The sequence below is a fragment of the Halichoeres trimaculatus genome, unplaced genomic scaffold (genome assembly GCF_033239565.1).
Source record: "Halichoeres trimaculatus isolate MK-OKI-2021-1 unplaced genomic scaffold, fHalTri1.1 fHalTri1_scaffold_9, whole genome shotgun sequence".
NCBI classification, from domain to species: domain Eukaryota; kingdom Metazoa; phylum Chordata; class Actinopteri; order Labriformes; family Labridae; genus Halichoeres; species Halichoeres trimaculatus.
Window position 1 is genome coordinate 16,419,811 of NW_027437188.1, and position 17,716 is coordinate 16,437,526.

At 40.4% G+C, this 17,716-nt stretch overlaps 2 protein-coding genes across 3 annotated transcripts in view; one reads left to right on the top strand and one right to left on the bottom strand.

Moving 5' to 3' along the window:
• Positions 1 to 608: 608 nt before the first annotated feature.
• Positions 609 to 8,018, bottom strand: drc12 (dynein regulatory complex subunit 12 homolog). Of its 2 annotated transcripts, none has more exons than XM_074678969.1 (6): positions 7,487 to 8,018; positions 7,326 to 7,400; positions 3,614 to 3,733; positions 3,286 to 3,378; positions 3,058 to 3,188; positions 609 to 2,069 (listed from the first exon to the last, which is right to left on the bottom strand). In XM_074678969.1, the coding sequence occupies exons 1-6, from the start codon at positions 7,536 to 7,538 to the stop codon at positions 1,941 to 1,943; spliced, it is 600 nt and encodes a 199-aa protein (XP_074535070.1). In that variant the 5' UTR covers positions 7,539 to 8,018; the 3' UTR covers positions 609 to 1,940. The 2 variants fall into 2 exon arrangements, with proteins under 2 accessions (XP_074535070.1, XP_074535069.1); XM_074678968.1 differs by having other exon boundaries at positions 7,475 to 8,018.
• Positions 8,019 to 8,066: 48 nt separating this feature from the next.
• cbl (Cbl proto-oncogene, E3 ubiquitin protein ligase) overlaps positions 8,067 to 17,716 on the top strand; it is a 37,848-nt gene continuing 28,198 nt past the window's right edge. Inside the window, exons 1-2 of the mRNA XM_074678965.1 lie at positions 8,067 to 8,937; positions 13,817 to 14,064. Of these exons, the coding sequence (XP_074535066.1) occupies positions 8,791 to 8,937; positions 13,817 to 14,064 (395 nt within the window). The 5' untranslated portion in view covers positions 8,067 to 8,790. The remainder of the gene's footprint in view (positions 8,938 to 13,816; positions 14,065 to 17,716) is intronic.

Consider the following 17,716-nt stretch of genomic DNA (forward strand, 5'->3'; position numbering starts at 1 on the left):
AGCCAGTGCATATTTCAGGTATCCTTCAGAAAAATGAAAGCAGACAGCTTTTATTGTGGAAATCGATCAACAGGGTATGGCCTAACAAAGCCGTATGAGCTCTCTTATGAGATATTTTACCGGCTAGCTAGTCATAAGTATCCAGGGGGCATTTTGAAATGGTTAAAAAAAAAGTCCATGTTCACCTTGAATTTAAGTTTTCAAGAGTGAGAGCCAATCAGTCACTTTCTCTAATGACTCCACTTTTGTAAAAGCATCATTTATCTCTTAGAAAATAAATCAGTGACAGCACACAAACATTAGCAGAGCTGAAATTAGGAGCTGCTCATCAATCATATTCACCGTGGATGAAACACCTGCACTATGGCTGTGCAAGGTTAAACTTTTTAAGTACAAACCATAAGAGTGCTGGGAGGGATTTATTCTTACTTTGTTTTGCTAGCTAACCATTTCATTTTTGTGTTGGCTCTTCTACTGAAGTGCATTTTAGGGGGACAATTTGGCATTTTTTTAATCAAATATATCCAGTTCTTTAGTTGAACAACTCCCAAAGATCACATGAAGAGGATCCATTTCTCAGCTCAGCGTTTATTCAGGTCATAGGGAAAGTTTACAGCTGGTCCCAAAAGAACGAACCTTAGTGAGTTTTTATAAATTTCACAGATGAAATCATTTAATATTTTACAAAACTATTTTCTTAGCTTCTAAATTACATTCTTGAAGCTTTCACCAGAAGTTCATTGTTGTGTGCTTACAGAGACAGTGTGGAAATAGGCCCTAGCAGCACTTCATCTTAAAGATGTTAGATATGACACATTTACCATCCTAACTTAGGGTGATTGTTACACAGGACATTTCCACTGACCTGACAAAGTAAATAATCAGATTACTGATCATTATAATACATTAAGCCCCAGTTCGGTCCCTTAAATGAACTTTAATTGAAGGGCTTTTGCTTGAAATAAAGATATTTTTCCTCTACTGTTACTTTTACTCAAGTATTCCCTCTCTTCTGCTCCCACTGCATCTTTTTAATATAGCAGAAATAATCTTACATGATTTTTTTATAGGAGAAATATTACCACGTAGCACACTGCTATTGAGTCATTCTGAAGGTCTCTCCATATGCACCATGTTTATGTTACTTAAAGCTCTATTTGGACGTCGGTGAATTCCACTAAACCCTGAGCAAACAGAAAACATCTCCCTCTGAAGACACAGCTCCTTGTGGTTTAGGGGCAAAAATACTGTTCTAATCTGTTGTTAATTGGCTGTCAGAGTGGCAGAGAATTATCTTAATCCCACAGTAAATGATTCATTACCTCACAAATGAAAGGCTAAAATAATAGAGGTGGGCTGTGGAAAAGTGGCACAAGTGACAGCCTTGGAAGTGAAATCTGTTTATCTGGCTTCCCGCTGGGAACCCTGACTTTCATCAAGGCTGGGTAGATAAATTATTTGTCATGCATCATTAACTGTTGTTGTAGATTACCGTACATTTCCTGTCATTTTATTTGGCACACTCGTACATTTCCTGTGTTCCTCACATACTTTATACTTTATTTTTTCTTTATATACGTGTCAGATATCTGAAGAACAGAGCCTAATACATAGCCACATCTAAATATTATGGAAGGGGGAAAAAGGAAATATCCAATGTATCTGTTCTCCCTCTACCCAAACAGAAAGTTATTTGCTACACCTAGTGGCCATTACTCCACATTACACAATTTCCACAGTAAACTATGAATACATGCATTAACAACATATTCTGATGAATAAAATAACCACTAGTGTTCAAGATACAAAATCGTTAGCTGGAAATGGTTGATCATTTTCATTTTAACAACATTAACATCTACTATCCAGACCAAACACGGAGCCAACAGATGTGTCACACTGAGACGAGTGGCTGCCTCTTGTTCTTCAGGATCTGCAGTTTAGATGTCTAAAGCAGTCAGGCCAAATTCAGACAGCATGTCCTTGTGATTCTGATGAAGCTCTGTGCTCTCACTCCTCCATCCCTTTTGAGCCACAGACAGCTGGGAAGTCAAGCTGTCAAGAGTCTCCTGCAGGAAAACCAATCAGTTAAGATGACACATGAGTTAAAATTTGTCCAACCTGATAGCCTTCCTCCCGCTTTTAACACTTTTAACTCAGATGAGCTATAGGAGCGGGCTGATAAAGAAGAGGCATAATTAGATTCTCTGTCATGCAGGGAGAGACAGAAATAATGATAATTGCATATTAAAACCCTGGCTCCATAATCACAGTCTGAGTCTTTGAAAGGGGCTCCAGGCTTGACCACTTATCTTTGAAGATCTGCACTCTGACAATTTGCATCTGGTGTCTGCTGAGCTTGCTGGGCTGTACCTATTTAGGCCCATACTGAGCCAATTCTGTGTCTTTATATTCTACAGACTTATTATTCATATGTGAGGTAGTACAATGCACCTATAGGTTTGCATTACATTTACAGCTTTATGATGGGTTGTTAAGCTTTGGGACTTGAGGATGCTGTTTGAAACTGATTCAACAGAAACCATTAAGAAAAAAAATGCCGGTAATTTAATTTCTAATTATCTACATTACTTTTATTCTGGTGACTCATTTATGAGTATATCCAAGCAGACTTGCAGATTGGTATGTAGATTTGGGCCAGGCACCAACTTTGAGTGTTAATATTTGCTTTTGAATTAAAATCATTACGTTTGACATTTGGATAAAGGTTAAACTTGATTAACTGTAAAAAGGCTTTTTTTAAAGGTGTTTCCAGCTGTTACCTTGTTATGTATAAAGTGATGGTGGTGAGTACATAGTTAACCTAAAGGTATGCTACTGAAAGCTGGAAAAAAATCTCCTTTATGTGACAAGTGTGACAGAGAATTTACTTTTTACACATTTACTACTTTTTAATAAAAACAGCTCTACATTATTACACCACAGGCATGGTCACGGTAAAAGGGTCCTCAAAGTAGTCCGGTCAAACCTACAGAGCCCTGTAAGTGGCTGGTGTTTGTTTCAGCTCCATTAATCTGTGGAGATGTTTTGACTCACATGCAGGATCCTCTCATAGTCCATCTCCATGTTGACCAGCTTGTGATTGAGTTCAGATATTATGTCATCCTTCTGTTGTTCGACATGCTCACGATCTCTTTTCTCTTTCTTCAGTTCATCCTGGCACAGGACTGGGAAGACAAACATCCACAAGCTTGCTGTCAGTTTTATTTGGCTCCTTGTAATTTTGTGAATCTGTATAGGTGTTTGATAGACATGTATTCATACCAAGTTCCCCTTTCAGTTGGCTGACCTCCTTCTCAAGCCTCTTCACCTTGCTGCTCAGTTCCATCTGCATGGTTTTGTACTGTCGACTGAGGTCTAAAAAGACATTTGTGTCAGCGCTGTCAGACTTAGCCTCCATTGCTGATTTTCTTTGCACAGCTCAAGCAGCAATCAGCTTATGCACCCAGCTAATTAGACTTTTTGTTCCCCAAAAATTACCCTAACCTTGGCAAACACGCTACTTGTCCTCCCATCCCGGTGGGACCCACGCTTTATCTCAGGTTATTAAAAGAGAGAATAATTGTTAATTCATGCCTCATCTGTTGCGTACCAGAGTTGATGTCCCTGTGGTCTTGTCTTTCGTGCTCCAGCTTCTGCTCCATGTCTTTCATGCATCTCCTCAGGTCGACTCTATCGGACTTGACCTTTCTTACAAATTCACCCTGCAATGCTAAGGTAATTACAAACACATGCATGCATTACAAATACACCACGGTGTTCATTGTTTTCTTAGGTTGAAATTGCATTCTTATTCCTCCAGTCCTAAAGTGCATCTGGACAGTAGTCACGGTGCTTTACTTTATCCACATTTTATGTTACAGCCTAATGTCAAAATGGAATAAATTTATTATTTCCTCAAAATTCTACACACAACACCCCAAAATTACAATGTGAAAAATGGGGGGGTTTGGAAGCTTTTGCAAATGTCTTGAAAATAAAAAACTAAGAAATCACATGTACACAAGTATCCAGCCTCTGCTACAAAGCTCAAGTTGAGCTCAGGTTCATCCTGTTTTCTCTGACCAGCCTTTAGATGTTCCTACAGCTAAATTGGAGTCCACCTGTGGTAAAATCAGCTGATTTGACATGAGGTCCCACAGGTGACAGTGCATGTCAGGGCACAATCCAAGCACAAAGTCAGAGATTTTGTATGCAGATCTTTGAGACAGTATTGCTGTAGGACACAAATCTGGGGGAGGTTACAGAAAAATTTCTGCTGCTTTGAAGGTCCCAATAAGCACAGTGGCCAATATCGTCTGTGGTCTCCATTCTGTGGCCAGATGGCAGCCACTCCTTAGTGAAAGGCACATGGGAATGCACCTGGAGTTTGCCAAAAAGCACCTGAAGGACTCTCAGATCATGAGAAAGCGAATCCTCTGGTCTGATTAGATAAAGATTAAACTCTTTGGGGTGAATGCCAGGTGTTGTGTTTAGAGGAGACCAGGCACCGCTAATCACCTGGCAAATACCATCCCTATAGTGAAGCATGGTGGTGGCGGCATCATGCTGTGGGTATAATTTTCAAGAGCAGGGACTGGGAGTCCAGTCAGGATTGAGCGAAGGATGAATGCAGCTTTGTACAGAAACATCCTAATTGAAAACCTGCCCCCAAAAACTTTTTACCTCAGACTGGGGCAACAGTTTGTCTTTCAGCAAACAGGCACTGTGCCAAAGTATCAAAGGAGTGGCTTCAGGACCACTCTGTGAATGCCCTTGAGTTACCCAGCCAGACCCCAGACTTGATCGAACATCTCTGGAGAGATCTGAAAATGGCTGTGCACCGGAGCTCCCCATTCAACCTGATGGAGCTTAAGAGATGCTGCAAAGAGGAATGGGCCAAACTTCCCAAAGTTAGGTGTGCCAAGCTTGTGGCATCATATCAAGAAGACTTGAGGCTGTAGTCACTGTCATAGGTGCATCAACAAAATACTGAGCAAAGGCTGTGTATACTTGTGTACTTGTGATTTCTTGGGACTTTATTTTTGATAAATAAAAGAAATTTTTAAAAAAAATCTAAAAAAAGATTTAAAAAAAAAACAAAAAACTTTTTTGGTGGTACAGATGGTGCAATTAGCTTACACTGACGGGTGAATCTAGATGCCTTAGCTTAATGAAAGTGAAATTACCACCTTATAAAAGCACTTCGATGTGTGTACAAACATCCTGAAACCTTCAATAAATACAAGCATTTTAGTATTGTTGGAATCATTTTCTCTAAAACACAACAACACATCACTGATTTTTATTGATAGGACAGGATCGGATGGGTAAAATGTCACTAGAAGCCACTGAAGAGAAAGTACTACATTTCCTTTAGTGTTGATACGAAGTTAAAGTACATACAGAGCAAAAAAATACAAGTACCTTAAAATCACTGCACAAATTTAGCATGTGACAGATAATATGTTAAATCCATACTCAATATAAACACTTAATGTGAAAATAAATTGCAATATCCCATCAAACCACTTCAGATAAGAAGCTTATTTTTATTAACAGTTGTGTGAAATCTATGTTTTTGAATACAACTAGTTGGCTACAACACATTGTGGATACACGGTCAAAATTTTAGACCAGTAGAAAAATTGTACAAATTTAAATTTTGCACTGTTGAATCTTAAAAAGGTTTTAAGTAGTATCAAAATGCAAAAAAAAAAAGAAAAAAGAAAAATGGGAGTGGGACAAACAAAACTTAAGGAAGCAATTTAGTATAACAATCAAAACTAAAAATAGGCTGTTCATCAGCAGCTCGAAGGTTTAAGACCACGGTCTATAAAGGACAAAATCTGTCCAAAAATGTGGATCCGATGTCATTTTCTCTCAGCTATTCACCCTGTCATGACGTCCTAATGGCAAAGGCAAAAAAGTTTTCTCTCTTTGAACGTGGTCAGATAGTTAAGCTGCATAAGCACAGCCTCTCACAATATTCCATTGCTGCTGAGGTTGTACGCAGCAAGACAGTCATCCTGAGGAATATGGAACAAAACATTCATGTGGGTGTCCCAAAAATTTTCACCAGCATTGAGTCCGAGGATCTCATTGGCTGCCCATCAAGACACTGGACAATCCTCGACCCAAAGTAAGGCTGTTACTGGTGCTGACTGCAGCCCAGTAACCATCAGACAGTATCTGCGAAGGAAGGACAAAAACTTTCTTCAAAGGCCTTGTCTCCTCCAACACCACAAAAATATGTGAGGACTTTTCAGGAGACCTGGGACACTGAAAGGTGTAAGAAAGTTTTTTTGCTGATGAGAAAAATTGAACCTTGGTGGTCCCAATGGCATCTAACTTGAGATGTTTTCTATCTTGCATAGTGGAGGGGGATGCCATCATTATCTGGGATACTTTTTTCTTCAATGGAACAGTGGAGCTTCAGATAGCGCAAGGGTGTTAAACAGCAGCTGCCTATGTGTGAGAAGTTGCTGGGAGCGTCCCTCATGATTGAGGACCCTGGTCTGTGTGATAATGACTGGACAACGCAGCAGTTCACAATGCCCGCCTGACAAAGGACGTCTTCCAGAGGAATAACATCACTCTTTGGACCACCCCTGATCTAAATCACATTAAGAACATTTGGGGATGGATCGCAAAGAAAGTTCATAAAAATGGACATCAGTTGCAGACAGTGCATGCTCTCCATGGAGCCATCTTCACTACTTGGAGCAATGTTCCCACCAGCCTCCTGGAAACACTCACAATAAACAGAAACGGTGGAGCTACTCATTACTGAGTCCTTTGTTGAAACTTTAATTTCTATTTCAGAGGGTTTAAGAGGTGTTTTGAGCTGCGGTCTTAAACTTTTGATCTGCTGATGAACAGCCTATTTCAACTTCATTGGTGTTTTTAATAAATTGCTTGTTAATTTTTTTCCAGCCCAATTTCTACTTTTTTTGCATTTTAAAGTTCTACTTAAAACCTCCAACAGTGCAAAATGTAAATTCTTGCAATTTTTCATCTGGTCTTAAAAATTTGATCAGTTGAATATATTTATCATAGTAAAATTATTATTTGGTTGATGAAATGTTGGTTTAATTGTTAGTTTAAAACAGTCTTAACGCTGAATTGTTTGTCAATATGTTCATCAGAAATAAGCAGGTACATTAGGAGCCAGCAGGTGTAAGTGAGTGTGTAGCTCTATCAGGAAAAAAAAAAACAATTCCCCCTTTTAGGTATGTAAACGTGAGAAAAAGTCTAAATATAAAAGTTTATCTCTCTACAAACTTATATTACACAAAGTAAACAAACTTAAGACCACTGCTCACCAATACGGTCCTCGAGGACGGCTATATCCAGAACACTGCGCTTGTACTTTGCTTCCAGGTCGTTTGGACCTATATCTAAACAAGAACATTTGGAAGAAAAAATGATGATGTGGCGCCATGCAAGAAAAGAAACAATTGTATAGCCTTACATGTGACGTTACATTTTTCTGGAATCTTCTTTGCGGTCTTTTTTGTTTTCCTCTTTGGGGCCATGTTTACGTTCTACCGGGCTCCTTGTTCACACCTTTGAAGACACACACTAATTCGCCCAAGTGCCGTGCTGAGACGAACCGAACTGAACCGCTTGGTGGAAACGGGGGTTAAAGTTTCCCTCAGTGAATGGGCTCACATAGCATGCCGGGATGAGCATTTGTTGCTTGCTGGGCCTCGGTTGCTGAGTGAGTTGCCATGGCTCAAGCTGTCCAGCTTGATTGATAGATGACTGACTTCATTAGCAGCCAGTGACATCCTGACTGGCTTTTTCTTCTTTGCTCGTGCACACTTGGACATGTAATTGGATCCTTACTTTCAGAATGACATTTAAAGCGTCAGTTGTTGCCATGGGCGACCAAGGCCAGCACTGCGGGAATTACAGGCTGCATTCAGCATCTCCTCAACGTTTTATGAATGCCGTACAGGCTGTGGCGCGCGCCCGGCCACATTCATGACTCGCGAACACGCATATGGAAGGCGTGGAGTTTGGGTTGAGAAGGGGGTGGGGGACAACGGAAGGGGACGTACAGGAAAAGAGAGGGCCGCACATACACGTCACAGGGAAACAAAAAAGGGCAATGTTTAATTCCATAATTTATTTATTCCTTTATGTGTCTGATATGGTCGTGAAGCGTTCTTAGTTTTGGTGCAACTTCCTCTCCTCGGTCATCGTTGAGTGCCGTGCGTCGTCAGTGTCTCAGCCCGCAGAGGAGGGCTGACACTGTCACACAGACACTTAACTTCCCGTCAACACACAGCACAGGCGAAAGGAGCTACTGCCTCTGACCAAAAGGGGAACGACATCGGGGTTTGTTAAAAGAGGACGTACTCTGGTTCACAAGGCTTCTGGGCAGAGACACGGTGCCGTTGTCCTCCAGCCGAGGGCGAGCAGACAGGTCTGTGCTCAGCTAATTAGCCTGCGTGGGTCCCTGCAGAGAGGCAGCAGCACAGCTAGCTGAAGCACACGGTGGCTGCACAGGGTGTGAGTGACTTCTTGTAGCCACAATTGGGTTAACATCTGACAAAACTAATGTTGAGTCCACTGATGGGAGCCTTTATGCGATAGCCATCCCTCCCTCCCTCAACCCCTGTCGGACCCTGGCTTGGATTCGCCACTCGGGCGCTGTCCTCGCCGGGGGGTGCCGGATCACCATCGCCCGGTCCAGCTAACGCCAGGCGGCGGTTCGGTCCCCCTGACCCCCGCCCTACCTCGCCTGCCTGCCGTTCTGGCCGACCTAAGCCAAGCTCGAACATGGCAGGGAACCTAAAAAAAGGCGGAGGACTCATCGGTATGATGAAGGATGCCTTCCAGCCACACCATCACCACCTCCACTCCCATCACCAACCCGGGGCCGTGGACAAAAAGACAGTGGAGAAATGCTGGAAACTGATGGACAAGGTACGCAAGTCAGCTAGTGTTCCATGTTACCAAGCATAGATGTTAGAAAGACCGTTGAATGCCATGGGGAGCTGCTAGCTAACCGCAGCTAACTAGCGATAAGCTAGCTAATCTTCGCCTGCTGCAGGTCTGTCGTCGCTAACTCCAACCAAGCTAGTCAGCTGTGAGACATGGTTGAGCTAACGTGGGCTAATTAGCCAACCTAACTCTATTGTTTTGTATCACACGTGTCTGACTATAAACACACTGTTTGGTCTAAAATACGGTAGCCTACACACAGAGCAAAGATTTTGGGGAAACATCTGTTTGTTAGTACTGTGCCACTACATGCTAAGTAGTTGTCACACTACAGTTCATGTAGCTTGTGTGTCCACGTTTAAATCCCAAGGTTTTATCACAAACATTAACAAAGACAGTACTGTGGGCGTCAAAGTATTCCATTGGGGAGTGAATTAAGCCGATGAAAGTAGGTCTATTGAAAACAAGGCAACTCTGGATAAAGTAGCACTTCGTATCTCCTGAACATTTTAGCTAATGTGGCTACATTAAACAGTCTGTATGTCTCTGGAAACTGTAAGAAAACTGAGAAAAAAAGTGTGTCTATATAACGAGGCCAATTATGCGCTTTCACAGGGGAGACTCATTTCACAGCTTAACTTCTCGGAAAAGTCTGTAACAGTTTGACCCCCAGTTTCCTGTGAGATTCACACAGCAATATGCGAGTGAATAGGAAGACAAGACACTCTTTTGTGTCCTGTCTTCCTCTTTGAGGCCTTAGTTTAGAGCTCTGATGTTAAGAGACCAAGTCAAAGCTATTATTAAAAAACACATTCCAGTTTATTTTACTCAGCTAACATCTGTGGTTTATTATCCACTGGACTTATTGACATTTAAAGCTCTACCATAACACACACATGGGCTACTATAGCTTACAGATATTAGAGGACAGTTGTGAAAATATGACAGGGAACTGGGTTTTTTTTTTGCTCGGTAACTCTCTAACTTAATAACTTGAGCGTGTGACCCTGTAATTCAGGCTAGTGTAAGTGACCCCGAAGCTGACCTTACACCACTAAACCACTTGCACATTTAGGTTACCTTTTTATAGTTTAAAGTGTGAGAATAATTTACCACTTTCACCAGACCCAGTCTAACACACGTCAGTATCACCAGCGAGTTAAGAGAAAGTCTTACCTTACCTAGCAAAAGAGAACAGACCAAAATATTTTTACCTCAATAAATGTTTAAATAGCCACAGCCATTTAGTGCTTTCTAAAGTAAAACCACAGCCCAGCATAGTCTGAACTGACTCCTGCACAATAATAGTTTCTTTCCTTCAAAAAAGCACCTCCCGCAGAGTACTTGGTTAAATTTTATCAAAATTGTGTAACATGATTAAACTGTTTAGCATACCAGACTGAAGCTCAGTCCCTTTTAATCTGCTAAACATGTTATTTAGTAAAGCCTTCTGAACTGAGTTTGATCTTAAGAAGTAAAGCCTTATAATTTCAACCTATAGGTCATGAGTTGCTGTCCCTTCAGCTGCACAATTAAATTTACTTGTGTTTGTTAGTTGTAGCTTATGTTGTTAATTTTTATAAACTACCAGCTCAGCCGTTGACTATTATCATATTATCATATTATTATATCAGGTTATATTCATTGATGATGCGTATAGAAGGCCTAAGCAGACATGTACTCATTTGTCATATTTCTTCAGGGTTCAAAGGTCGTCTTGTAGTAGTGGATTCGTTTATTTTGTCATTGTTAGATACCAAAAATTGTTTTCTGGTCATAATAAGATAACTAAGTAGCCAAGAAAAACAACAGTAGGCTAGTCACTGTGATATAGCATGCCTTGTTGCCATAGCCTACATTATTGAGGTAAATTAAACCTGTTTCTTTGCATTTTATTTCTAAGTTAGGATGTCTGGACGTTGGTGTCAGAAAAATCAATATTGCTATACTGATGGGGCGCAATATATAAATTGTTGCTTAAGAAAAAAACAGTAAGCTACTTATGATCAGAGAATAACTTTGTAAATAAATATATGTCGAATACATGTCTGTCTATAGAGGGTTCTATAGATTCCTCTTTTTTTAAGCTTGTCTGACTTTTGTAGCTGACCTTTTTTTTTCTAAATTTTATTGTTGAGGCAAAAACGATGTAGCTTCTTTTAGATTCAAGTTTTATTCTTGAAACAGTGGGAGACAAAACATGTACTTCCTTAGCTGCCCAAACGAGTGAGTTGTGGACCCTACATACATATTTTAAAACGGTCTCATGTAGCTATAAACATGTATATGTGCAGTTTTATTGTAAAATGTTGTTATTTTTCCTGAATTAATGTCCGGGCTCCACAGAAACAATAAAACACCACTTGCATGTTAACAAGCTGTTACCAAGGCCTTTTTAAGATATTTAGATTTTATTTTATTTCTAAAAGTACCTGGTGTCTTCATTCCAGGTGTGGATGAGGCTGGAGAGACTGAGAGAAAAAGAGTGGAATGCAGACTGGTATAGAGGCAGTCAATATCTCACTTCAGCCTTGATTGGCATTGACATTCGAGAGCACTCAGTTGTTTTGGCCTTGTACATGTGCAAGCATGCATGCGTATTTGGCAGAGTTTTGAGTACAAGTGTTAGCATGGTAGATGATAATGTTAGTGATGTCACCTTGGCAACACTCTTATCTAGTGTCAGACATAACCAATGCAGACTTTCTGCTAGTGGAGGCCTGGGGAAGGCTTATAGGAGTAGAGGGATGGCGTTGGCAATGATACTGAAATATCAGGCACGTTATCTTTCAGTTCAGATACACATGGAGGCAAATGAAAAATTGCCGCACACTTGGATACCAACCACAGGCAAATGATGTAAAACTCTCACCGGGTACAAATTTTGGAGAGGATATTCTTTGTAGGACTGTTGACACTTTAAGCACACTCGCTCTCAGTGTGGTGATGCTACTTGCTTTTCAAATTAGGGGGAAAAGAATAATTTGAAATTTAGTTTGGCCTCATTCCTCTGGTTAGGAGCTGGAGCCCATTAAACTGACAGAGGATATTTCTCATATGTTACAAAATATGAAGCTGGGACATGTCCTCTTAGAGTACATTAACAGAGATATGAATAGTAAGTAATTGTAATGATCAGTAACATTATGAAAACATGTAGCTGGTGTCAAAGAAGCTTAAAGGTGCTAATCAGCTACATCACATCAGATGAAACCCATACCATATATGGATGACTTTTAAATATGATAAGCTTTTAGGTATCATGTGATTTGTGTAAAGCTTTGTACAAAAAGAAAACTGGATCTTCTATCAAATAGAGCTACTTAGACTTATAAACATAAAAAAAAAAAACTTTAAAAGCAACTTTTGTTGATGTGATTCTCAGCACACTGGAGCTAAGAGTTAACCGATCATAAGCTGTCAAAACCCTCTTGAGTCATATTCTTGCACCTCTACAAATCAATTAAATTAATCTTGACCCTCTCATAAAGCTGCTCCTGCCAGGTTTCCTTTCAACCAATCAAATCCACAAAACCTTAATCACATGTTCTGTTGCTGACTTCTTCAGCGCTCATTGGAGCTGACAGATTGGTTTAGATCAGGACACGCAACACTGAATTTTTTCATGCAAGTGTCGTTCGGTAAGAGGGGAAGTTAATCTTAAATGCAGTGATAACCACATACAGAGCTCAACATGTGTGAATGTTCCAGGCTGTCCGCCAATGTCTTCTGTAATGGTCAACGAGGTGACTCAGTGCAGCAGTACAGTGAGAGGGCTGAGGTGTGGTTGAACATTACTGAGGATGTAACATGTATTCATGCAGTCTGGTGAACATGTTAAACCCAAGCCATGTAGCTGATTCCCCAATTTTTAATGTTTTATAAAGTCACTTGAAAGAAGATTTATTTCCTACTCACTTATTGCAGAACTCCCCCCTCTGATGTGTAAATAATTGATGTGCATACAGACTCCAGCAAATTTCTTCCAAAGTCTTTCAAACTTGAAAAGTTTATATCTCAACACGCACACTTGCCGTAGCTCATACCCACATTGTCAGTCTCTCAGGTTGGGCTCCAGCTGCTCATCTTTACTTTGCTTAAATGTTCTGCAATGATAAATCGGTATATTTCATGCAGAAGTTGTGTGGGATGTGCAGATTGAAATGAGGAAGTGTAAATATACGCAGCTTCTCTGAACATGCTGAAGAAGTTCAGAGCCAAACTGTGGTAACCTGTGTTTGTTGAAATTGCAGCCACATAACAAGGCATGTCTACAAACAGATGTGTATGGTCAGTGAATAAAGAGATGACAGGATTCAAATGGAGAACAGATGATGCTTTGGATATATGCAGATCTACTGTTTGTTTCATCACAAGAGGAAGTAGTGTGACATTTGGGAAATAACTCCTAGAGCCATAGGGGAATAAATCAATGAAACCGTGTATTCCATTATGTAATGTGCAGACTTGCTCCACTCTGAAAGCACCGAGCCTGCATCTGACGGGGCTTTTAAGGCCCTTTCTCTCAGTCTTCACCTTTGATGGCACTTTCCATTCTGCATGTCTCCTCTCTGGGCTTTCTGACAATATTCTGCACTACAGATAAGTGGTCTAATACAGAAAGTGCTGTATTATACAAGACTCCGTCTATAAGGTATTAATAATGCCTAACTGATGCAGAATGAAAGCTTGTTTTAAAGTTTTGAAAAAACTTGGATCATCTCTCTGTCACTGCTCTTTAACCGCCCCCTCACCACCCTCTGTGCATCACATCTTTTCTCATATCTGCTTTGCTTTTGCACCCGCCATTTGTTTCTAACTGTATCTTGTTGCGCCCCCTCCACATCCTTTCTTTCTGCAGGTGGTGCGCCTATGCCAAAACCCCAAATTGGCTCTGAAGAACAGCCCCCCTTACATCCTGGACCTGCTGCCAGACACCTACCAGCACCTGCGCACCATCTTATCTCGCTATGAGGGCAAAATGGAGACTCTGGGAGACAACGAGTACTTCCGAGTCTTCATGGAGAACCTCACCAAGAAGACCAAGCAGACTATCAGCTTGTTTAAGGAGGGAAAAGAGCGCATGTACGAGGAGAACTCACAGCCAAGGTGAGTTAAGAAATACTACACCTGGACAAAGATGATCAAGCCATGAGTGGTGTAGAAGTGGTTTAATTTGTGCACGTCTGAGGCATCATGTTGATTTCTATTATAAGCCCCGTCTGAAAAGAGACGCCATAGCTGCTTCACAAACAACTTCACACATGAGCTTCTTTCATTCATCCTGAGTTATTACGTCTGAGCAGACACAGCGTGAACAACAGCACCCTTCTCCAGCCCCTAGCCCCTAGCTTGAGAAACATCAAAACAAGAAAAGAGAGGTGTTGTGGTTTGTGCATGTGAGCTTCTCTGTGGTCAGGATGGCACTTCATCTACAGCTGCCTACCTGCCTGTCACTCTGTTTTTGTGCCCTCTTATCCCTACCATCTACTTTAGCATCATCTCTTCATATGGCTGTTAGGCAGTGCTTTCATTTCTGAAAAAAAAAACAAAACCCAGGCTTCAGTCTTCATCTCTTTCTGCCCTATCATACCCAGTTATCATTCTCTGGAGAAAACAGACCCACATGTGCTAAGTAATATTAGAAATCCTGTTTTTAATGCAGAGGGAAAACTTTTGTTTTGTTTCCCTTTCATTAGAAAAGCCAAATAAGAACAGACATTCCTAGACCTGAAGACAAATCAGGGCTGCTTCTTTTCACAAAATAATTGTGTTGGTGAGAAAGGGCTTTTATCACATATTTTTCTCTTATTTCACAGAAAGCTATGGAAAGATTTGAGAAACATGACACAAACAGAAGTCATAAACTGTGTAATAGAATAGTAATAGAGATTCATTGGGTTCACTCTGAACAGTCTTTAAGTTTTAAATGCCCCCTTTACTTTCTCCAGGGTCTATCAAACAAAGACTTAATGAGAAATAAGCATGAATGGATCGTAACCTGAGTCTGAACTAAGTAGATGACAGTTCAACAAGGCCCTGGTAAAAAAATTAAAAAGGTACATTGTTTCTATTCCACATAAAGTTAACATTATCCAGAACAAACCAGATTACAGTCACTTCACACAGCTCTGTGACTGAGTTTTTGCTTTGAAACTCTCCTTCAATAGATACTGGTGAGAATTTGGAGCATGCTGCATCCATTAGCCTTTGGAGACAAAAAGCTGTTTTTTCTTTTTAAATATTTTGTAAAATCAGTCTATATACGTATAACTAGAACTTCTTCTTTTCTGCTGTTGCTACACTTTGGACTTGAAGAAGAAGCAAATCCTCACTTTATACATTACAATGTGAAAAAGCCTCTCTCCAAAGCTGTAAAGCTATAAAAAATATATCTGTAGTGTGGTTAGTGCGCAGCAGTTTGACCTGCTAATAGTTCTTACTGGATCACGAGGATGTTTCCTGTGTCACATTAAATAGCCTGAAAAGTTTGCAGGGAATTATTGATGTGTTGTCTTTTAGTCTGGTTGAAGGAAAACTTTTTTTGGTCCTGAGTACATTTTTGCTAAATGTCAGTTTGTGCATAACATATTTGCTGCAGGTGTTGTTTGTTATGGACCATTTTTTCTTTCTGTCGAAGTATGCTTTCCTCTACTTAGTTATTTTATTAAAACCTGCTAATAAAATAGTTTGAAGTATGAAAGTAAGTTTGCTCAATCTTAGCACCCTTTGCTGTGCCTAAATTTCATAATAATAACTTGTCACTGCCCCTTTTTGACTTTAAAGCACACTGAACTGAATCCTGAATTAAGCTGTGTGATAAATTGGGAAGTGATAAGAAATTGGTAACAGGGTAGGGGATACACTACATTAGATTTTTGCTTATGTGTAATATGTTGATATCACATCTTTGGCTGTTACATTTTGGACACTTCTCTATCATTGTAAAGCAGAGTAGAATTAATCTTGTTAATTCAAGTTGAGACAGTCTTTTTATTTTAGAAACAGAATCAATACGAAACAGCATTTTATTCTTCAATTTATTATAATAGAAACTCTTCAAGGATATTCAGTACTAATGAATAAGAATAATGTCTGTGGACGTCATGTTCTCAGGTCCCTGAGCAGTGAGGCTTGACAAGCCGACAAGGTGTTTGTGATGAAGCTTACGTGTAGCATCAGCAAGGGGTTTTTATACACTACTCGAGGCAAAGCTATAGATTTCACACGTGAGAAGAAATGCCAGCCTGGCTTTGAGTAGTGGAACTGTAAGTACGTCACCAGCCAGCAGAAGCCCACATCTATGTGGCTGAAACTGCTTGATAAGAGCAATGAACTGAGTAGCTTTCTGGTAAGCTCCTTTACCTTTGAGTTGCTGGCTATAACCATATCCATTATCTAATGCCATTAAGTTTTAACTGCTCTAAACCCAAGTATAAACTTAGGCAGTTTCTCTGCATGTTAACCTAACCTGCTGTCTCTTTGTTTTACTGTCTTATTTTGAGAATACTAGATAATAGTTTAATCTCATCAATCCTAAGTGATACATCCTCTTCTTGTTACTTAGTTCCTCAGTCGGTCTGTTCCTCCTCCCAGGATGACGTTGATCTTACACACAGAAAAAAAAACCCACTGAACTGAGAGAACAGAGAGAAGAGGAAGCTTTTAAAACAACCACCAATGTATTTAACATGAACCGTCAAACTTGCTCTGCGCTGTTTTAACCATTTTTCTGTGAAATTACATAGTAGCTTTATATCACAAAGAGGCTGTGCAGAAAGAAATTCCTGGTCTAAGCAGAGAAACGCACACAGAAGCCAGGCATCACATACAAAGACTGCTATTGTTTGTGTGCAGAAGGCAGTGGCAATGACACTAACCAATGGGTATCAACCCACTTGAGAATGCTATAGAATCAACCAATGACACTGAGCCGCTGCAGACTCTAGTATGTGGTTAGACTGCCGCTGAGCTCAGCACATGCTCAGAGTGAGAAGTTAAACTGTGAGCATAAGAGATAATCTCACTGCCTGAAAGCACAGTGTGATAATACACAGCTTCACTGTGTTCCCTAATCCAGCCTGAATTTGAGTATGACAACATTAACTTTGTACTTCTCCTAGTGCAGATCTTGATAGTTACTAACTTAAGTCGGGACAAACAGAATAATATCAGAAAACATCAGTTTTAGTTTCTTCTTTATTTCTTGTGAATCAGAGTGAAGGATTCAAGTGCGTCATGAGCACCCTGAATGCAGTGTGGGTGGACATGCTTGGTTGTGATGGCGTGCCGTGCAGACTTCTTGGAATTATGTTCCCTGGAGATTTAGACACGCTACTCATCTGGCCCCCCATTCCAAAGTGTCCCAAAGTGTCTGTTTAGCTGGCAAATGAGCTTAACTGGAGGTTGTGAAGTAAAAGCTTATTTTATTTGTTTAAGTTTTGTTATTATTTGAGCAATGCTCTGTTGATTTTTCCCTCAGGAGTTAGGGTGCTGTGCATTTTTGAGTGACTGCAGTGGAAAGGAGAAGAAGGGGATCAAGGAAAGGATGAAAGTGAGTGTGCTGTCTGTGAGTGAGACTTTATTAACTAACAGCCCATATTCAGTCAGAATCAACAGAACGCAGTCAGCACTTCCTCCTTGTTCGCCTTGCTCACTTCCTCTTCTGTCTTCACAGCACAGCTGAGACATTTTCTGACCTCAGAGTTGACAAAGACCTGCACAGAAATGAGCAAGCTTTGATGGAAAATGTAGCTTTCAG

Excerpts from the sequence above, each read along its gene's own strand:
- drc12 (XM_074678968.1), bottom strand. The coding sequence starts at position 7,538 with ATGGCCCCAAAGAGGAAAACAAAAAAGACCGCAAAGAAGATTCCAGAA. Across the intron at positions 7,401-7,474 it reads AGAAAAATGTAACGTCACAT|ATATAGGTCCAAACGACCTG; the intron begins GTAAGGCTATAC and ends GTTCTTGTTTAG. Across the intron at positions 3,734-7,325 it reads CGTCCTCGAGGACCGTATTG|CATTGCAGGGTGAATTTGTA; the intron begins GTGAGCAGTGGT and ends TAATTACCTTAG.